This window comes from Agelaius tricolor, unplaced genomic scaffold, assembly GCF_023055355.1.
Source record: "Agelaius tricolor isolate 1412-34295 unplaced genomic scaffold, bAgeTri1.0.p SCAF_4, whole genome shotgun sequence".
NCBI lineage: Eukaryota > Metazoa > Chordata > Aves > Passeriformes > Icteridae > Agelaius > Agelaius tricolor.
Window position 1 is genome coordinate 16,400,798 of NW_027269264.1, and position 22,981 is coordinate 16,423,778.

General features: G+C 35.1%; 1 protein-coding gene across 2 annotated transcripts in view; it reads left to right on the forward strand.

Annotated features, from left to right (window-relative positions):
• Nucleotides 1-18,072, forward strand: part of SPTLC1 (serine palmitoyltransferase long chain base subunit 1) — a 34,854-nt gene extending 16,782 nt beyond the window's left edge. For both annotated transcript variants that reach the window (XM_071424733.1, XM_071424734.1), the window contains exons 6-15: nt 3,496-3,628; nt 5,325-5,454; nt 7,281-7,370; nt 8,022-8,129; nt 9,535-9,630; nt 9,907-10,003; nt 11,213-11,267; nt 12,809-12,926; nt 13,739-13,812; nt 14,313-18,072. In XM_071424733.1, the coding sequence (XP_071280834.1) occupies nt 3,496-3,628; nt 5,325-5,454; nt 7,281-7,370; nt 8,022-8,129; nt 9,535-9,630; nt 9,907-10,003; nt 11,213-11,267; nt 12,809-12,926; nt 13,739-13,812; nt 14,313-14,406 (995 nt within the window). In that variant the 3' untranslated portion in view covers nt 14,407-18,072. The remainder of the gene's footprint in view (nt 1-3,495; nt 3,629-5,324; nt 5,455-7,280; nt 7,371-8,021; nt 8,130-9,534; nt 9,631-9,906; nt 10,004-11,212; nt 11,268-12,808; nt 12,927-13,738; nt 13,813-14,312) is intronic.
• The last annotated feature ends 4,909 nt before the right edge of the window (nt 18,073-22,981 follow it).

Consider the following 22,981-nt stretch of genomic DNA (forward strand, 5'->3'; position numbering starts at 1 on the left):
AGGGTTGAATCTTGATATTAATCTAAGAAATTGTTCATTAGCTTAGAACCATAATTTGTTTCTAATTAATATACTGGTGGCCCACCGATTAGTACAGAAAGAGGTTATAGGAAACTAGATTCCCTCAGTGATGACAGTTCAGCAGTGGTCTGTTGGAATTCATATAGGCCTTTCCCTTCCCTCCAAAACAGTGAAGTGCTCAAAAAACCTTGTGGAATAATAATCACCTTTTGAATCCAAGCTGATTTTAAATTTTATGAAGTCTTTCAGTTAGCTTGTTTCTAGTAATTGTTTGAAGCAGACAGGTTAAATTTTTTTTTTTTTCTGATAAGTGAGAGATTCTTCGGGTTGTTTCCTGCCTTCTTTGGAGGGCTAATCCTAAAATGTAAACTATAGCTTTTGCTATTCATTGGCTCCTGAATTTTTTCAGTAAGTGCTCCATTTCACAAAGCAAGGAATCTAATCTATGGCATTGCTACTTGACATCAGTAGAGAAGAAGTGGTATTATACTCACCCATTTGAGGTATCATCTTTTACACAAAAAATCATGGAGGCTCCATTTTAAATGGTAGACCAACTCTTGCTTTGCTTGTTCAATCTGAAATTGTCTTCCTGTTTTCACCTAACTTAAAACATTTAGTGTGGCAGGATTATGAATCTATGAGAAGAAACATCATTGTGTCATTTTTTACATCATTGTGTGCCTTAAACATTTCACACATTTTTTCATGTACTGGGACTTTGGTAAATGGGTCATGTTCTGTGCAAAACTATACAGTTTCCTCTTACATTCCTATGTGGAAATTAACTGATGGTTGTTTGTTGTTACTGCTCAGATTTATCCCCTCTTTGGAGCTGATATTTCATGTAAATATTAGAGATCTCTATTTGAAATGTAGATACTGTGTTGTAATTTATTTTGAATGGAGATTTGATTCTTCATATCTATGCCACTTTGAAGGTAATGAATAGATTTAGTGAGTCCCTTGTAAGACATTTTTTATTTTGTCTAGTATCCCTGAAATATGTATCTGTGCCTTTATCCTGTAACAAGCATGAAATATTTGTATGTTTACATATACCTGCTTATTTGTGGGTATTATCTCCCTAATTCTCATTTCTTTTCTTTTTGACTTCCATGTGAGCATGCATTAAACAGGCATTTCATAACAGTTATTAACAATATTAGCTTTATTAACATTTCATAATTGCACAGAAAGCTGTTTCAGTGTTGTCTCCCTCTGTGCAAATGTACTTCAGGTGGTGTTTGCAGTTTCATTTAAGCTAGGCTAATCGAAGTGGAGTAATCAGACTAAAGCAAATCATTGCAATAAAGGAGAGTCAGATAGTATTTGGATTTTATCACAATGCAACCTTAATATTGTTTTAGCACTTTTCAACCTCATGGTTAAACAAAGCATTCATACCCATATGTAATGAGTGCATGTCATTTTGAACTTACGTGTTCTTGCCCTTGGCAAAATTTACTTAGGTTTGCAAAACTCTTTTCTGTAGCACAAACCTGAATATATTCGTTATCTGCCCGTCCTGACAATACTTGTTTTGCCCACTGTTTTTTACCTAGACCTTGCTTAGAGTAATGGTGGTTGTTCCTGAGTAAGGCTCAGTGAGAAGGATGCGCGTTCTGATTTTGAACAGTGGTCGTCTTGTCATCTTTTTCACTTAAATTGTGTGAGTGGTCACTCAGAACATTTTTCTTCATTAGGTATCAATAGCTGACCACAAAAAAACAGTAGTTCAGTTCTTATTTCCCCTGATTTTTTATTCTCTACTGATGAGGCTTCAAAAAGAAACACTTTGGACTGAATGTTGTTTATATTGCGTATTTTAAATGCTGTGTGGCCAGTGTGTTTTTTTCAAAATTTTCTTATTGGTGATCTTTGTTGGACTTTTCTTTCAATAAATCAAAGGTCATCCCACCTGTTTGGAAGCCTGATTGAAGATTGTTTATTGATTCTGAAGTCCATGTAGAAATGACACAAGAAAAAGACACAAATATTCTGGAAATGGACTATTTGCAATCTCAATCAGAAAGAAGATGAGAATTCCAGTCAGTATCCTCCCATCTGAAGTCTTTGGAGAGGAAAGGCTATTCTAGATATCCCTGAACATTTGGTATATCTAGTGTATCAAAATAATAGAGTGCAAAAGAAAAGTTCCAAATAATGAATGGTTAATTGTTTTCATTTAAAAGCAGTGGGAAAACCAATTTCTTTCTGGTCCATTTTTTAATGCCCAGGTAAACATTAGGAAAGGATTGTGAGGATTTATATTTTGCGTGCTATGGATAAAATTGTTCTTGCTGTGATTGGAGGCTGTTGTTTGAATAAATACCCTTTCCTTTAAGTAATAAATATGTCAGATGGCTGTGTCCTTTTGGGGAAAGATTATGCTAGATATGTTTAGTATGGCAAAATTGGGATTTATACAATATCCTTCGTTTCTGCACCCTTTCTATTGGTGTCTGGTCAGAAAGAGCCAACACTGACATAACCATGCCCCACAGTCTATTGGAAGAATCTGTACATATAACTGATGTTGCTTTATTTGATTTTAGTTTCAGTAAACTTCCAGTAATTGCAAAAAGGTAACACATGGCCACAAGTGGTCTTTCAAATCACACAGTAATGAACGCTATTTGCATTTTGATCTTATTTATTTCCAGTTGACAAAAGGCATAATTATCTGTCTATTGGTAGCAGAAGCAGATAGTGGCAAGAGTGTTAGACAATGAAAATAGCAGTTTGTCTGATACAGGTTATTTTGCTTTGGCAGAATACTTAATGTTGTGGTTAACTTTCTGCAGCAACAATCCAATCACCATATGGTATTACAATTTTTAGTATTTTAATTTTTGATATGCGTCACTTTGACCAAATTGGTTTGGGAAATGGTGTGTGTTTGATTGGGTCAATGTATCTTAAGAGTGAATAATCTCTGGCTTGGAGGTGTGACCTTTTCAATGGGTTAGAGTGTGTTCAGGAAATTGTTTATGACTTGTAGTCTGACAAGAGCAGTATTCTGTTATAATGATAGCTGTGTTTATGTAGGGGAAGCATCAGCTTGGAAGGACTGATGGTTTGCCAATAGGACCTCATTAATTGCTCTAAATTACATAATTTGTTTCCTGACTGTACTAACTGTGCTCTCTAGTCGCAGTCCAAGAACGCTGCATCATTTTTGATCTAGTCACAAGTAGATTTTAACAACTTTGGTGTAAGAACATTAGAGAAACATGTTGCATAAATATTTTCAGATCTGTCAAAACTTGTGATTAATAACAAGTGACTTGTCAGTTTAAGTGAAGCTGGAATGGTTGCAACCGAGTTTTGGGAAGTTACTTGTTTTAATGCTATTTCTACACATAAATGTTCTGTTTGCTTCAATTAGATGATTTCTAAAAGTAATGACAGATTTTTTTATATGAAAACAAGATAGCTATCTAATAGATTTTTGATTTTTCTCTCAAATAGATGTGCACTTAGAATTAGAAGAACGGCTAGCAAAATTCATGAGGACAGAGGAAGCTATTATATACTCATATGGATTTGCAACAATTGCCAGTGCTATCCCTGCATATTCAAAGAGAGGGGATATTGTGTTTGTGTAAGTATTATTTTCTAATTGTTTTCTTCTTATTTTAATGATTGCTAAACATTTTGTTGAAAATGTAAAAATATTGCTAGTTTTGATCAAGTAGTACATTTTGTAGTACAAAGTTCAAATATTTTTTCTATGCCAAATATTACAAATGAATTACTGCATTCATTGTGAAAGCTCAGATGTGGGCACTCAGCTGCAAAAGAAGCATAATAACTTGTGCATTCAAATACTAACATAATTCTAATAATTAATTTTCTTCTTAAATGATACAGTTACACTTGCTTTTCTCCTGTCTACTGCTGGCTTTTCACCTTTCTTCCAGGAGAGCTGGAGGTGAAAAGCCTCTCATGTCTATTTGCAATGGATTAGTTGGATAAATATTGTTGTATATTAAAATAACAGAACAATAGCTATGCAAAAGCAAATAAATTATTTGGCAGGTCTGGTATCTGGTACCTAAAAATAGCTAGTCATGATTTGTGTAGGGAAGATTCAATAGCTGAGAGAAGCAATGTAACAGTACTCAATTTACTGCGCCAAAGAGGGTTTGGATTTAGTAAGAGTTGATGGATTTTTCGTGTCCTCTGATTCTTTCAGTGCCTTAGGTCTTTAATATCCTCAGTGTTTCTATGACATGCAAATGGTTAGCTTGAACATTTTATGAAAAATATGAAGAAATACCAGTTTCAAATATAATACCTACTAATTTCTATCAATGAGTTTGATTTTTAGACAGGGATTTTCCCCATGCATTTTTCCCCTGGAAGCAGGGAGTGAGTGTCAATGTGGGGCTCAGCTGCCTGCTGTGGTTAAATTACAGCACAATGGTACTTTTGTATTTGTCTGCCAAAATGTCTCTTTGGTGCTCTCTTTTCTAAGTGCAAGGCTTGAAGCCTATTTGACCTCTTTACAGAAGTTCTTTCATAATTTAATAATGTTTTTTGATTGTCTTTTATAATCTTCTGGATCAGTGTTTTTGAGACAAATGCCCAGACTGTGCACACGCTACTCAAGGATGCCACTGTACCCTGGATTTAGTTTTCTCATGCTGTTTCAGCTTCTCGTTGACAAAAGATCTAACTGTATTTGAAAGCAATTGAAATTACTGCATTTACAGGTTTGGTTTAGTTGCCACTTATACAAGATTAATTCACCTAAGCAGCTGTGAAATTGCATACACCAGCATAGTTGGAAATTTGCTGTTCCAGCACTTAAAAATGGGGGATAGTTCTTTGGATATGGAGATATTATTTCTCAAAGGACATTAAAATGGACATTTTGAGTATTTGGAGGACTACAGTAAATGTTACAGGCACATCTTTGCCCTTTTTTCCTAAGACCCAGAACAAAGTGAGAGATTTCTGGGATGATTACTGGGGTATTTTACATGGTCCATGTAATGCCGTGCTCAAACTGCTGTCACATACAAACAAAAGGATGAGTGTAGATTTAAAAAAAAACAAAAAAACCTGCTGGCTTCCTTTTACTGTCTGTAATTCATATAAAAGATATTCGTATTGAGAAGCTTTGAAATGAGTTTTCAAAATGTCAGTAAAATATACAGTGCTTTAAAACATCTGGTTTTGTCTACACCTAAGTACGAATATCTGCTCAAAAGAAAGACAAGTCCTAATAGCCAGCTTTCTTTGAATAATTGCACTGTGTTTAACAAACTTAGAAAGGTTTGCTATATTTACAGAGATGAAGCTGCCTGCTTTGCTATTCAGAAGGGATTACAAGCATCTCGTAGTAACATCAAGTTATTTAAGCATAATGATATGGCTGACCTTGAACGACTGTTGAAGGAACAAGAGACTGAAGATCAAAAGGTACCATTCCTTTGAAGAAATATTTGTACTCTTTTGTGCCACCTCCCCCACATTTTTTACTGAGTCGTGTAATTGAATGGATGTAGTGTTTAAAGGCAGTTACTTGGTTTTCATAAGTCTCTATTGAGCAGTTAATGTTGCTTATTTAATTAAGATAATTTTTTTAAGAAAAGTATTTATTTATTTGCATTTGTCTTCTTAACTCTTTGAACTGAGCTCACAGGCATTAGTAGCAGGGAAATATCTTTACAGGCAGATGACTGATGTGAGATAATGTTTTTCTTTTCTTTAAAAACTATTGAAGAGTTTTTTTTGTATCTCTGAGAAATTTATGTAACTGTATTTACCTAATATGTCGTGCAAGTTAACTATCACTTTGAATGCCACACTGTAAAATCAGCACAAAAATGGTAGTCCTTTATAGAATCAATATGGTTGATTTTTTTCTCAGTCCTCCCCTATCATGCATTCAACTCTTAAGATGTTCTCTCTTGTGAAAAATTTGACTCAGTTTGATGGCTTTCTTCTCATTCTAGTAGTAATGCAAAAGGATGTCCAAAAGCAATTGCTAAGATCAGGATCAGAAAGTACAGATAACTTGATTAGATGAGTTTTAAAAGAATTAACTGAGTAGCTATAATGATTGTATGGTTTGTTCGCAGAATGCTGGCAAGTTACAGACAATTTAAAGAATGTTGATTTTGTGTTAAGACCTAGAAAAAGTAAAGTAGATAAACTGTCCATCGGCTTTACATCAGTGTAAATCACTAACAGATCTGATTAATAGCAGATTTATAGATAACGTACTAGTTAATGTACCTTAATGGAAAATACATTTTGTCAGATAATCTTTACATGAGTTTTTAGATGTGGTTTTCAGACTAATTTGTCTAACACATTTGGTTTGTTAAAGCAGAGTGCTTTGAGTTAGCTATATGGTTGAAGTTTCTTACTGTAATTAGCTGAATGTGAACATATAATTGGTAGGCATGAGCTTAATACAGACCATGTGTGTCTAACTAAGACATACTGACTAGAAAAGGGTAGGTCATATCATTAGAGTTGGTAAGGCCTGTAGAGCCTACTGTGACTAGTTTGGTACCTACCACATAGAAAAGTTAAATAGATGTTTCTGAATCTTTTTACAAGAACTGAAAAATGAAAGAAGTGTGACTAAATATCCTTGATCAGAAAATAATAATAAGTTTCAAAGTAAATAACAGAGGAATGGCAATTTAAAACAGCAAAACTGAAATTATACCAATTGAAATTTAGCAGAAACAAGTGAGAAATATTTTAATGGTCTGTATTGTATCCAGAGATCAGACAAGGACTTTGTAACATGAGTGTTATGAATACTTTTGCATTGTGTTTTACAAAGGCAGTACTTGTAAGAGGTTTGTGCTGCATTGTGAATCCTGGTGCTCAAAACACTTGTTGAAATGTCTTCCAAATGCTTAGAATAATGATGAGTATAATAGGGACCAAGATTTGCAGTATTTGTTCTGTAGTTACAGTGGTTGAATTTTATTCCTAAAGTTCAAATGGATTGGTTATGATTTGTTGCAAAACAAGTCCTCTTAAATCATGTGTAGAAGTCAAAAGCTTTGAAATTATTACACAATAAATAAAATAAAAGACAAAATAGTCCAGTGAGTAATTTCAACTTCTCTTACAGATGAAAAATACTAAGTATAAATTTAAGTAACAGCTTATTTGAAAAAGTGGCCATTCCCTTCAGAAAAATCTTCCCTATAAAAAAATATTTAGAGCTTTTCTTGTTTAGTAACAATTAATATAAACTAAAACCATATCTTTCCCTGAAGAATCCTCGCAAGGCCCGTGTTACTCGAAGGTTTATTGTAGTGGAAGGATTGTATATGAACACAGGAGACATTTGCCCTCTTCCAGAGTTGGTAAGTGGTTTTAGTTTGCCTTTTGAACCACATATGAAGTATGTGGCTAGTGAAATAGTAGTGTTGCCTACATAGAAAAGTTCTGCGTCAGTTTTTTTGTTTACCCTCCTGCTTTCTCACATGTTCATGAAATGGTGATTCCAAACCTTAACCTTGTTTTGAAACTTCTGATTGGGTTACTGAAGCTATTGACACTTAAAAATAATGTCTGGCTGTGGTCTTAATTTTTATCCTGTAAATATAGTGTGTTTTCAGCTACACTGTATGATACAAAGAAACCTTCACAGAAATGTCAGAAATAGTGACTTCAAGGAAAATATTTGCTATTCAGCATAAAATGGCTTTTTATGCAGGCTTTATTCTTGTAGATGATGGAAGAAATGGTGTAAGAATGCATTGTCTTGAAAGTACTTGAGAACCTATTAAAAACAAGAGGATTTTTAATATATGAACATTTATGAAATTTGTTTTAGTATTACATGGTGGAATAATTTTGAAGGCTTTTGAAATGTCATAATGACAGAACAGAATTCTAGAACTAACTTTTATGCAGTATTCAGAATGCTATCCTTGTCTTTCTTTACCTTATCTCCCCCATGCACTTTGTCACCAAATTCTGAGTTGTATTCTATAAAAATTCCTTTGTTTTAGATAAAATTGAAGTATAAGTACAAAGTTAGAATATTTTTGGAGGAGAGCCTTTCCTTTGGCGTCCTTGGACCACATGGAAGAGGAATTACTGAGCACTTTGGAATAAATGTATGTACTTTTTTGTTGTGAATGAGAGATTTGTACAGAAGCAAGTTGTGCAATTGTTTCCTAATACCTGTGCCATTAACAGATACTTTTGCAGTGTACAGTAAACATTTAAATATAGGGGGTTTTAAAATCTGTATATATTTAAATTTATTATTTTTTTAACAGCCCAGAGCTTTCAGGTCTTGGCAGTCTTTCATGTGCTCACTTGAAATAGTTTTACTTATCTTAAGTGACAAAGATAACAAACGATTTTTTACAATGCATAATTCTATCCTTTTTTTGGACACTCCATGAGATAGTGAATACTGTCTTTTCCAGCAACTTACACTTGAAAGTATCACTCTGGCACAGAAATATTTGAGGTATTGGAGTAAATAAGAAAAATCCTTGCAGTGTATAGCCATCCTATTTTGCTCTATTGCCTTGTACTCCAGTGGGGAAAAATAAGATAAAACTTCTGATGGTTCTTTGAAAGGTGTTATTATAGTACTTTACCAGCAGATTCAGCCAAACTGTTTTTCCAAGGGTCTACTTTTCATGGTGTTTATAAAGCTGAGGAGTACTTTGGAAATCCAAAATGGTATTCCTTGCAGGCGCTTACTACCACAGTCCCCTGGGCTGGGGGGAAGGGAGAAATGCTTTTTGTTTGCCAGTGTTTGTGTGGAGCATCTTTCACTTCATTCTCACAGTGTCTGTATTCAGCTTGGAAGTGAAACAACAAATTCAGAAAATTAATTCTGTCTTCCCCTTTGTCCTGTTATTTTCACTTAATACCAAACTTGGAAAAGAGAAACTTAATTTAGAAAAGGAAACCGTGTTACTGTGATACATGCCAACTGCTATCTGATTAGCTGATAGCAGCTAATTACCTGTGTTAAATTCTTTCTAATTAATTGACTTTTACATTAAATTCATTTACAGACAAAATCTTTTGAAGCCTGGCAAAAGAAAATATTTGCAACTAACAAGTGAAATAACACAATTGGGTCTCTAATGTTCAGACTATTTTAATTAGATTTATGCCTGATTTTTATCCTATTCTACCTCTTAATGACTACATAGGGCTACTAATACTCTTGAAGGACCCTGACACACTGACTGCGTTGTAGAATTGTCACCAGCATCTAAATAATTTATTTTATCTGTTTGTGTGCTTCACATTGCAATGCCTGGAAGGGAGAGATAGTATGCAATTTTTTTACAGATCCATAAATCTCAATTTCTCAAATGTCCTTTCTGTATTGATTAAAGTGATTATTTCAGTTGTACTTTCACTTTATTATGTCATGGTTTGGTGGATCTTTTCTAGTATTCATGGTAACATGAAACAAGATGTATCGTTAATAACTTATGGTCTTGATGCAATCAAAAGCATCTTTTAATTATTTGTTAATTTAACTGACAGATTGATGATATAGATCTTATTAGTGCAAACATGGAAAATTCATTGGCTTCTATTGGTGGATTTTGCTGTGGAAGATCTTTTATTATTGACCATCAGGTAAGACAGATCTCTTTATAAATAATCTGGCACTATTAGTTACTTATATGTGAGAGTTAATTATTAATACCCATTTGCAAGTAGGATATAGATGATTATGCTGTATTTGATTCTACACAGAAACTGGTTCCTGTGAAATATTGTAGATAAATTGGGGACCTCGTTTTAAATCCTTACATGTACCTGTAGGTCTGGAGGAGAGGTTTTTAATATGTACATGAATTAACATTTAAAACATTGTCTACATTATTATTATTTTTTCCTTTTCTCCCATAGCGATTGTCTGGTCAAGGCTATTGCTTTTCTGCCTCCCTACCTCCTTTGTTAGCTGCTGCTGCTATTGAGGCTCTGAATATTATGGAGGATAATCCAGGTACTTAATTCAGGAAAATGTTATCCTTCAGTCTTTCTTCACCCCAAACTAATATCTTGTCCTTCTCCCTACTTTTTACTCCCACCTTTTTACTCTGATGTCCTCTTATTTTTTTGCTAATTAATTTTACCTGCATGTTTTTTCTTAATGTTATTTCCCACTCTGCTTTTCTTCTTCAGTGTTTCCATCTCTTTCCGTCTTGTAGCTGAAAATAAGCAAGTTATTTGAGGCTAAGAGGGACACAGATGGTTTTTAAAAAGCAAATAAGACATTTTTGTTCTGCTGTTTAGATCAGTAATATGCCTCTTTGCCTCTTCCTTAAAAACATATTTCTTCTGCACAAATGAAGGAAGAGAAAGTTAAACAGAAACAAATGAGAATATATTTCCTCAGGACAGAGCAACCCTCTCCTTTCCACTTGCACTATATAATTAGGGTTTTTCTCCTTCTCTAGTTAAGCATTCAGGCAAGAATCTCAGGAATGATCAGGGGGCAAACTGCCTTTGACTTGCAGGACCAGATACAGAGTATTTCTCTAAAGTTGGCAGACAGAAGATTCTGCTCTGGGAGTCAACTAGAAAAGCCCTTAAAGATCATGTAGTTCCAACACCTTGCCATTGGCAGGGATACCTAGACCAGGAGCTCCATCCAACCCGGCCTCGAAAAATCTTTGCTGACCAGGAATTGAGGCCAGACCACAGCAGTACCAAATCCCAGCCACTAGAACATCTAGTGGGAAAGAAGTTTTTTGGGTTTTGGGTTTTTTTAATTTATATTTATGGATATTTATAAATTCGTCCTGCCATTTCAATCCCATTACAAAGTGTTTGTGTCATCCCTTCCATATGGTCATGAACAGCAACAGCTCCATATGCAGCTGGAGTAATGAGATACAGGGAAGTAGTGCATTTGTCAGGACTTAAAAGCTTGTCATTTCCTGGCAGAAATAGGAATCAGGAACATTAAGAAGAGTAGTAAAGAGAATTATTAAGTTCAATGGATATACATACTTAGTTCGGTTCCAAATGCTATATTTGAAATCTTCGAGAAATGTAAAGTATTAACAGGAAGTCTAAGCCTTTTCTTTTTCTGTTTTTTTTTGGGGTTTTTGTGTTGTTGGTTTTTTTTTTGTTGTTGTTTGTCTGTTTGTTTGTTTTATGGGTTTTTTTGTTTTGTTTTTGTTTTGTTGTTGTTGTTGTTTGTGTATAGACATTTTTCAGACCCTCCGTGCTAAATGTGAACGGATTCACAAAGCTTTACAGGGGTAAGTGTGGGGTTTGGGGCTTTTTGGCTTTTATTTGGCTATGCCTTTATAATGTGAACTTTAAAGAAACTCTTCTTGCCCAAATCTGTTTCTGGTTTTACAGATGTTTAGACTGGGATATATACACTCAATTGTGTATGTATTAAAGGAGAAAAATTATTCTTTCCCAACTGTCCCTGTTGTGCTACTAAAAAGAGTCCAATACCTCCCTCAATGCCTTAAGGCTATTGAAGAAGGCTTCAATCTCTTACACATTAAAATTGTTAGGAGAGTGTGATAGGTCTCAATGACACAAAGTATTGATAAGCATTTTGAAAATAAAATAAACAAATAAAAGCATTTGGGATGAAGCTTAGCGGATACTCTTTCAGAGAACTCAATGCACCTTTCAATCACCTTGAATACAATACTGTTCCTACATATTTGATTGAATGTTAAAATGTAATAAAGTACCCATTGTTCTGGAGGCACAGAGAAAATGGCTAGAATTTATCTGAAAAATAAGTTTTAAAATTTCCTAATACTTTCATGTTTTAAATGATGACTATACTCACTAAGCTTTTTTATCTGTCATGTTTTGATACTAAAAAGCTGGCAGAAATTTCTGTGATGTTCAACAGCCATTTAATGTGCAGTAATAGTGCAATTGTATTTTACAATTCTTCTTCTGCAACAATTTTGTGTTACATATTACAGAAAGTAATAACTTTCAAAAACACTCACACAAATCTGTAATGCATGATAGATTATATTAACTTCTTTGGAATGATACTACCATAAAATAAGCCCGATCTTCTTAAAATATATATTAGGCAAGTTTATCAAAGTCCAGAAATCAAAATGACACCTGATAGTTGATATGTATTTATGTGACCTGTTAATTCTGGGGACCAGAGGTCTTGCTTGGATATTGAATACAGATTTTTGGATGGGAATAACTCAATCCTAAATGTGTGTGATGTGTCAGGACAATGACAATCAAATTCAGTCAAATTCTAGAAACCCAGTTAACAACTGTTCTTATGTACAGATAAAGGAACAATTATAGTCCTATAACTAAATTTAGAGAACTGTCTGACTGACAGATGATGCTGTAAAGAGTTTCTACAAGAAATAATATAAAATCATAAATCGTGACAAATCTTGCAAAACCCCCAGCAGAACATTTGTTCTTTGTTATATCTGAAGTGATAAAAAGGTGACTTGACCCAGCTAGCTGGGTTTTTATCAGCAAATTACAGGCCTAACAGACATTTCTCTTACATCTTCATAAGGACTCTTTAAGAATTTCTGATTTATTAATCCTTTTTGCAAAAGGATGAGTAACTACTGTTATACAAACTTACTGAAACTCCTTAGAAAAACATTTGCTTGGTAACTTTATGTAATGCAAGCTGAAATGCACATATGTTTTGTCTGCATTAGTATCAGTAAAGTGAAATATCCATCTTTTATCAGCACCTAGAAAGGAGAAATGCTTATCTAGAATTTCAAAATGTCTTCAAGTAGGATGTACATCAAAGGCTTTTTATTTGTTTTAGGATTTCTGGTTTAAAAGTAGTAGGAGAATCTTTTTCTCCAGCATTGCACTTACAGTTGAAGGAGAGCTCTGGATCTCGAGAAAATGATGTGAAGTTACTCAAAAGAGTTGTGGATTATGTAAGTGTCACCATAGTAATTAAAATATATCAATACCTTTGAATGTTAATAATGAAGAAAGGGTAGGGAGGCTTCTTGGGTAACTTGTTGAAAGGTCTTGCGGGAATGCTGCAAGAAACTTAGTTTCTGTGCTGATTATATGGCTCTGTTAAAGATTACCTTCTAACCATTTCTTGCCTGACTACAAATATATATTAGACTATTTACTTCAGGAAATAGTTATTTCCTATTATCTATTTTAATGCTCAGATCTGCATATAAACTGTTGTATAAACTTTTATGTTAATAAGAGGAGTGTTCTGGAGGTGCATTTTTACCATTTAAGGTCAACTTTTGCTTCTTAGTCCATGAATTTGCTTTTTTTATGTGTGAACAATCTCATATTCTATATATAGTATTTTTTCCTTCTTCAATACACATTGGTTATTTTTGTCCCACATGAAGAAGTGAGGGTGGATATATCTTTATATATCAGGTAGCAGGTAAACAAGGCTACGCTAGAAAAAGAAATTCTGAAGTTAACTTCCTTGAAAATATGCTTAAATAGGATTTAAATGCCTGATAAATCTGGTATGTTTGCCTGATTACATGGAGGTGAAAACTAAAGGCACTGCATCCTAAACTGTTTTATGTGTTAAAGCTGTATTGAAATTAAGAGATGATTTTGCACAACCTTCACAACCTCCATTTGGGAAATAACTTGCATTTATCTTTACACCAGATTAATAGAAGTTAGTGATATGTGTTTGGTGATCAAAAGGATATGCTATCAGAAATTCCCAGGTTGACTTGCTGTATTTTTTTATTTGTAGTGCATGAATAGTGGTATTGCATTAACACAGGCTCGCTATTTGGAGAAAGAAGAAAAATGTCTTCCTCCACCCAGGTTAGCAGAAAGAAAACGTGTTACATGATTTTTTCTTTGGCTGTGGCCATATCTTTTCATACAACAATAGAGTTCTGTTCAATAGAGTGGATTAAATAGTTGGTTCTTGGAAAAATGGGAGAGGCTCCAGTTTTGAGGTATATTTTCAGTGACTGTTACAGCATGCTAGAAGCATGAAATAACTGTATCAAAACTACCTGGATCTTGGGGGTCAGCATGTAGCCTGTTAGCAGGCACATTTCTATGAGGAAAATTACTCTTACTCTGTAGGTAAAAAAGATAATAGATCTCTGCAGTGTGTATGGTGGGGTGGCAGAGCGGGGGCAAAAAGTAGTCTGATCACATCTGTTTAGTCATATGTCTTGTACCTGGTTGAATTTGAATTTGTAGTAATTTCCCTACAGATAGTGATCTTAATGTGTTGAAATTAGTACAATACAATTCTAAGCGGAAGGTTAGGAGTAAAGTTTACTCTCTGTGTTCTGTTTTTTTTTTCCTAGTATTCGAGTAGTGATAACAGTGGAACAAACAGAACAAGAACTGGACAAAGCTGCATCACTTCTTAAGGAAGCTGCACAGTCTGTGTTGAATTAGACTGCCGTTTTTGGATTCCTCTTTCCCCACATTATCAGGATAAGTGTTTTACACTGTACAATGACTTCCAGATTCTTCCACTGATGGCATTGAAAGCTGACTAACAAAATTGTTCCAGAGTGATACAAATGCAGTGAGCGGAAGAATGCTGAATTTTGGAGTTAGTGAATGACAGTGTTGTTCCAGTTCAAACTCTACCATTTACTCACATTAGTTAAAATGGGATATCACTACTGAATTCATGACTCTTTCATAAGTTAGTACAAAGTTTTAAATTTATTTCCTCAAACCCTTAAATGTTCTCAAAAATGTGTATAAACATTCAGTTTCACCCCAAACCATGTAAAATGTGTTGTTTTCTCTCCATTTTCTTGGAATGTGGGAACTTCAAATAAATTTCAATTATCCCTCCCCACCTTCCAAATGAAAATACACTGTTCCTAATATTACCAAAAGGATAACACATTAAGATATAATTTTGTGCTATATTATGTCATTTACTATTGAATTATAAGAGGGAGGACCTTCAATTCTTTTTGTTTATATATCTTTCTCTAACCATTTTTGGCAGCCAGGTTTTAAGAAAGCCTGGCCAGAGAGTAAATTCATATCAAATACTATTTAATTTTTGCATTCCATGTGTAATTATATGCATGTTTGATATTATGGGTGAGGTTTTTCGTACTATTATCTTTAAAATATCTAAATTCAAATGTCTGAATTGTGAAACTGCTGTAATTCCAGTATAGAATGTTCAGATAAGGGTGCTTTGTACCAGTCTTGAAGAGGAGTAATAGGCAACATGGAAAATGAACCAAGGTTTTGAAACAGCAACTAAATACTAGCTTAATCAAACTACTTTTAAGCATAAAAATGATATGCGCTTTGTTTTATCTGTAAACATCTATGCCTTAGAAGGGAAGACTCGCAGATAGCTACTAAGAGTTTAAATGGTACAAATACTACTTAAACATAAGTCAATCTGTGCACATACAATTCCCAAGTAACTTGAAATTAATGTTTGGAGGTTGTGCTGTCAGGATTTTAAGTAAGCACAGCTGGACATTACATATATGGACACTTTACTTCAATCAGGAAACTGGTAAGGAAGTACGTATCTTTTTATAAAACAGAAAATGCAGCTTTTTATTTCACAATTTTGCTTTAAGAACGCCTGTCTGAAATTTTTGTATTCTGCCTAGTATGTGTTGAGTTGTTTTGTACTTATGTGCCTTTTTGGTTGCTACTACAAGGATTATATAGGACTATTTTTGAGAAACATCATTGTTAAATATAATCATGTTTGATTCAGATTTTTACTTACACAATTGGATTTTGTAGCATGGTCGATCATATATTTTTAAATATTCTACATTAGGTAAGCATAGTCTATGCTGCCTCCAGTTCACAGAGACTGTTTCTGTGCTGGTTTTCAAAACTTTTCATCTGTGTATGTTCAGATAGAATACCTAAAGTTGTGTTGGGGCGCTTCTGTGATTGTTGCTTGACATTGGAAATAGTCAAATCATTATCTGTGTAATGTAGTAAAAGAAATCCCAGTGTGAAAGAGAATCTCTATTTCAATGACATTTATGTTTTCTCTGTTAACCGTGAATAAAAGCCAGTGAGAAGCCAACAATTTAGAAGAGAAAAAAACGTGCAGAATGAGACTGACTCCCATTTTACAGACTGGAACTGAAGGGCAGAATAGTCATCTTGAAGACCCTCAAAGACTGAAAGAAATGGAAATTAAATGCTATGGCTCTACTTTGAGCTTTTGAGCCATTTTTGGCTGGATAATTGAAACCTGCAAATTTGAGTGAAGTCAAGCCTTTGATGTATAAATTTGGAACAAATGAGGTACTTTGATTCCAGTGTAGCATATTAAATGGTTTTGGAGTTAAGATAAGCCTGGGAAGGCAAGCAAATAACCATTGGCATTGAAATCCTAAGTTGCAGAATCTGTATTTAATTCTCTCATTTTATTTTAGGTTGTCTGCAAATGGGGTAGAATTTTTGTTGTGCTTAGAGAACTAACAAAAATTTTTAGATACATGGATTTGTGTTGTTATTTTTGTTTTTGGTTTGTTGGGTTTTTTTGCTTTTAAATGAAGTGATGACAGCTAAGGTAGAAGCAGAGTGAAATTTCTAGCAATTTCAAATCTGTGACTAAGTAATTCTGATGAAATAAAAGTCAAAAAATGTTGCTAAGAAATGCCATAATCTGATTCATTTGACAAACACATACCCACCATTAAAACATTGGTAAAAATGCCTTTGTCCTTTTTTATTGTTTACCAGTATGTAGGAAGGAAGCATTTAGATCACAGCAAAGTGAATACCTGGGTTGATAGCAGCTGAAGTGCTCTTGTAATATATATTTTACTGACAGGTGATATGCATGGTCTCTGTAAGAAATTAAGACACTTACGAGATGTAACTGGTGGAGAGGGAAATCCCTGGTCAGTTTAAGCATATCTGGCTCCTCTTCATTTTGACTTTTTTGATAAATATCTTTGTCATGGCAAGCAGATGAAGAAATGGGTGGCTCTGGGGAAAAATGTTGATTGGGGTTAGGGAGACAGCAGGTGATTCTGATTAAACTTCTGACATTTGAAAAATCAGAAGCCTGTTGAGGTGCTTAACTGCCCAGTGCTCTTGGTTGATAAATATATTAACAAATCTGTGTTAGTTGCTTTGTAGTTACATTTGGATGAATTGGTATTTTTCCATACATTTCTTCAGATGTGGGCATGAGACTGGAGTTCAGTGTAAACCTATTAAGTACGATACTGTGAGATGAATCAAACACAAGGACTTTATCCCAAACTTCAAAGTATCTTTTGAAAAGAAATTTTTTTTTCAATTAATTTATGTATTTCACTTTGCCACATACTTGGAACACAGTTTCAACTAAGTGGATAATAAATCCAGTATTTTAAATAGTGAAGAAAAATAAATGTTGTTAATTTTTTTAAATAGACTATTAATATCTGATAGTTGAGAAGGAGGGCATTTTAACTGTAAAATGTTGGTCATTTATTGAAATTGTCATGATGAAACCAATTTTTTACAATATATGAGGACTGGGGTGGACTGGAAAGAATTTATACTTTCAAAATATTTTATATTGAAGAAACATGTCTACATGAAATATATATTCATATTTTAAACAAAGAAATTTATTTTCCTTGAATATTTAAAAATAATTGATCGCTATTTGTGTAGTTTCATGGTTTTTATAGGAAAAACTACAGATGCCTTTTCTGTTTATTATAGTAATCATTATTTTTGGATAGGAGGTGAAATGCATAAGGAGAGTATTAAGAAAGAAAGAGACGTATGGCTGAATAACTTTGATTTTATTTTTTTTTTTCACTTTTGAAATATGAACCCAGTCAATGCACAGAATGGTGTACTGTCTCCTTTCTGTCACTCCATCTGGACTTTATTATTTTAAACAGGGTTGTGGAGTGTTGGCATTCACTGATCTATGAAGTTGCTACCACAAAAGTGTCTTGCATCTTAAGATGACTAGAGAAGTGCACATGTAAATGTACAGAGCTGTAAATGCTGCTTAAACAGAGGAAATATTTACAACTAACACAAAGCATTTGTACATTAAACTGTTTCAATGTCCTAATAAAAGGAAATGTCTGGATAACATTTCTTCTAGTGTTTTTATGTTCTTTGGCAGTTTTCATGGTAATAAGGTAACAGGCTTACTATGTCTTGCTGTTGATAGATTTTCCAGATTTTGGTTTCCTGTTCATTATGTACTAGGTAGTTGCAAAATATGTGTAGTAGAAGTCACAGAATCTACTAAATCTGCTGAAGAGTACTTATCAGAGAAGGACAGTTTATACATGTCCAATTTCTAATACTTCGGTAGCACACACTTGCTGGAAACTGCTATTGCAAGCTAGACACTGGACCAGATACAGTTTTGTTGTGACTCAGTATAGAATTTCTGGTGTATCAACAAACTTGAGTTAGGATGACATATGCCCCAACTTTGAGACACTGTTACAGAATAAAATACTGCAATTTTGCCTACCATATTTTATGGATAAGATTTCTCTATTTTCCTCTGCTATTAGAGGTGTTACCACTTAGCTCAGTATGCTGTTTGTATAATGGAGTTGTATTTTCTAGCAGAGGATTCTAAGCTGGCAGAAACCAGTATAAGTATTGGAGTCAAAGGAACAGCTTAAGTAGAATTGGAAATACGTTTAACTGTTTAACTTACATTTTATGTAGGCCAAAAATAAGTGATTGTCTCACTCTAATCAGCCTTTGTCAGACTGTGCTCCTGTTCTGGTATCCATAATTCCAGGAGGATAAGGACAGATTGGAGAAGGTCCAAAGGAGGACCATAAAGATGACCAAAGGGCTGGAGAACATGCCCTGTGAAGAAAGAAAAACTGGAGGACAATTTTCCATTTCTTGCACAGTGTCTACAAAGATGGCAGAAGCTGTCTTCACAAAAAGCCACATGAAGAATGGAAAGGCAATAGAATTATAAAATATTGCCCTTCCATTCTTCATGGGTTGGGTTGAAAGGGCCCTTGAAGATAATTTTAGTACCAATTGTCATGAGCAGGGATGCCTTTAGCTAAATCAGGTTGCACCAGCCCCCATCCATCCTGGCCTTGAACAGTGCCAGGGATGGGGCATCCACAGATTACATGGGCAGTATAATAGAATAGAATCATTAAGGTTGGAAAAGGACTTCTGAGATCAAGTATATCCTTTGACCAAACACCACCATGTCAGCTAGACCATGACATTAAGAGCCATATCCATTTCTTGAATGCCTCCAGGGATGGTGACTCCATCACCTCCCTGAGCAGTCTGTTCCAATGTTTGCTGATAGCCAACCTGAACCTCGTCTGCTGCACCTCTTCACCAACTTGGCAAGCTAATGAGCAAAGAAAGATGCTTTTCCTCTTGTCTGACAGATGGACCCCATGAACCCCCGGTAGACCTGGTTTCTCAAGGTGAGTCACATGGAACCTGATATGTACAAGTTGCATGGGGAAAGATTTCATCTTTTATGGTGAGGAGAATAGTTAATTACTGGAAAACCACCTCCTCATGGATTATGGGAGATTTTCAAGATGTGGGTGGACAGGATGCTGGATAATTTCATCTAGGCTTCCCTTCTCAGAAAAGGTTGGACCTGATGATCTTTTGAGGCCACTTCCAGGTTGGCCTGTTCTGGGATTCTGTACTGTGACTGTAATTCTGATTGTGATTCCTGTTCTGTGACACTCAGAACAGGAAGTGGAAATAATTTTTCACACTTGTTCTAGTTAAAATTGGATTTTGATTGGAGCAAGCCTTTTGTTGATTACCAGTGTCACAGTAGATGTTGAGAGAGTGTATGAGCAAGACAGTAAGTACAAGTTAGGCTGATGACTGAGAGGATAAAAAAAGGTAATGGAACACCAGCACTTCCTGATAATCTGAGTGGTGACTTTGAATTCCTCTCATAATTTTTAGTGATTTGGACTCTTTCTGTTCTTTCACATGAGGCAAAGAAATACCTATTCTCAACAGGTAATTGATGTAAGATCAAAGACTTCTTTTTTGTTGTTTTAACTTTGTCCAGAATTATATTTTTTAACAAACTAGCCTCAATTCTATGTATCATGTTTGAACTGAGTTAAGATTTACCTTAGTGTCAATAGTGAATTCACATTCACTTTAGTTACAGATCTAAACTGGCAACAATACTCCTTTACCTTTGTATGCAACCTCTGGGCTTGAAGCATGGGAGTATTTAAATCGCCTTTAAAGCAGCTGATAGTAAGGAGTACTCAGTGATAATGAAATTCCTATCTATAACAGTTCTGATCAAATATTTTTTTGGTGAAAGACTATAGGTCTATTTTTTTTCTCCAGCTTTAGATTTTCAAAGACAGGCTATATACAAAGAGTCACTACTAAACAGTAATCAGCATTTTCAAGAATAAATCTCCTGACTTCCTTGTGGATAAAAGATCTTGGCACGATAATTTAACTAAAATTTGCTTATTAAAATTATTTAATAAACACATTTTAAATACATAACCTGCTCAACTTTAAAAACTGCTTAACCTTGATTGCTATTTTGAGAATAAAAATTTTAAAATGTTTAAGGATTTTAAAATATTAGAACTTTTAAACAGATTGCTTTCTTGTTTCTTTAAGCTTTTGCTATTTCCTTCATTTTTGTTTTTCAGTCATCTTCCTGCTTTTTTGCCTTCATTTTTCAGGATAGACACCAACTCTAAATGCATTGCTAGATGCTTGAAAATTACCCAAGTAGTGAGTGTTTGCTTTAATATGATTGTACAAATTAATTTGATTTATTTGATGATTCTGATGAAAATATAGTGACCTGTTTCCATGGTGCTGGTGAATGCTAAGTGTAAGTTGAGGTCTGTGGAAACAAATACTCAAGGTGTCAATGATCTAGGTACAGAATATTTTAATATTTTTCCCATTTTGAAAACATCGAGTTTAAGTGTGGGTAGAATATCACAGCTGCATTGTCAGTTATGCTGGAATCACAGGTCAAAAATGTAAACATTTTTTGAGTACTGTGAGGTGAATATGGTGGAAGATGGTGTTTTTTACTAAGGTGGAATTTGGTAGTATTTGAGGAGCCTTCAATTTGAATACAAGGTACAAGTGCTCATTAGATGCTGGTTAAGAGAGTAGTAAGTTGACTGCAAGGTGCTGCAGTAGAGCTGCAGCAGATTTTGTCTGCAGAATTGCAATTCTGTCTGCAGTTCTTTCTCCAGAATTGTTGCTCACCCATTGTTGGTCCCTTCAAAGTCTAGGAGGTAACAATGTACATTGTAGAATGGTGAGCTTGTACTGCAAATTGTCACATAATCAGAAGCTGTTTGCAGGATAAAATACTGTCTTACCTTACAGCAAAATTAGATGCAGCTGCATCACAAAGAAACCAGCAAATTAGTGAAGTTATGTATATGTTTTGCAACCTGGGGGAAGAATTTGGTGTATGATATCAAGGGGAATTAAGCATTCATTCATATATCTTTCTATAAATACATTTTCTATGCTGGGCTGATAAAAGAGACCACAGAATCCGAATACCCTGAGTTGGACGATACCCACAAAGATCACCTAAGTCCAACTCCTTGATCTGTACAGGACAGCCCCAAGAATTACATCATATGTCTGAGAGCATTGTCCAAATATTTTTTGAGCTCTGGTCAGGCTGGTGCTGTGGCCACTTCATTTTGGATCCTGTTCACCTGCCACCCTCTCAGGGAAGAACCTTTTCTTAATACCTAGCCTAAACCTCCCCTGATACAATTTCAGGCCATTCAGGTTCTGTCACCGGTCACCAGAGAGAAGAGATCAGTGCCTTCCCCAGCTCTTCCACTTACAAGTCTCCTCTCAGCCTCCCCTTCTCCAGGCTGAACAGACCAAGGGACTCAGCTGCTCTTTGTATGGCTTCTGCTCTAGATTCTTCACCTTCTCCATTACTCTCCTGTGGACACTCTTTAACAGCTTTGTATTCTTTTTATATTATGACACCCAAAACTGCCCCCAGCACTCAAGGCCGAGCAGAGCAGGACAATCCCCTCCCTTGCCCAGCTGGTGATGCTGTGCCTGATGCCCCACAGGACACAACTGGCCCTCCTGGCTGCAGGTTGACTTACATTCAACTTGCCCTTAACAAGTACCCCTATGTGCCTTTCTGTGGCACTCCTTTCCAGCATCCTGTTCTCCAGTTTGTATATCAAGGGTTGACCTCTCCCTGGAGCAGAATCCAGGACCTTTCCTTATTAAATGCCATACAATTGATGATTGCTCAGTCCTCTGATTTGTCAAGGTCTCTGCAGGATCTCTCTGCCTTCATGGGAGTTGGCAGCTCCTCCCACTGACAGACTTACTGTACCTTTGAATCCTGAATGCAAGCTGTTCATGGAGATATTGAAGAGAGCTGGGCCTAAGGTGGAACCTTGAGAAATCCCAGAAGTGACCAGTCATCAGCCTGGTGTAATCCCACAAAATCCGTTGAAAACGGCTAGACAAAAAACCTCTCCATAACCTCCTAACAGTTTTGACCAGAGATAAAAATTGGTATCAAATGGCAGGGTTTGAACAAGTTTTGAGCACTTCAAGCCTTAAAATGGAAAAACCCTAAAAGTTCAGTGCATGTGTACTGCTTTAGTCAAAGAGATTCTTTTTGCAGCCAGCATTGCAGAAGAAATATTTAGCAACCTAACTCATGGATGAAGGAGTTTTTGTTGCAACAGGCGATAAAATGGCAGCAAAGCACTTGCCTTTGGTGTAGTTTACTGTGGAACTGTTCTTGAGCAGCATGAAATTTGCACAATGCCCAAGCTATTTAATATTTTAATATCTTACTTGGTGACTGAAGGGACCAAATGACACAGCCCTTTACTTTCAGTGAAGTAAAGAATAGTGTCAGAAGAATCTTAGACTGCTAGTAAATAGTGTTGTGTGTTTGTCTATCACCTCTTAAAGGGAGTATGGATGGATATAGATGGATTTGAGGAGACAACTGGAAGAAGAGGACATAATGTAC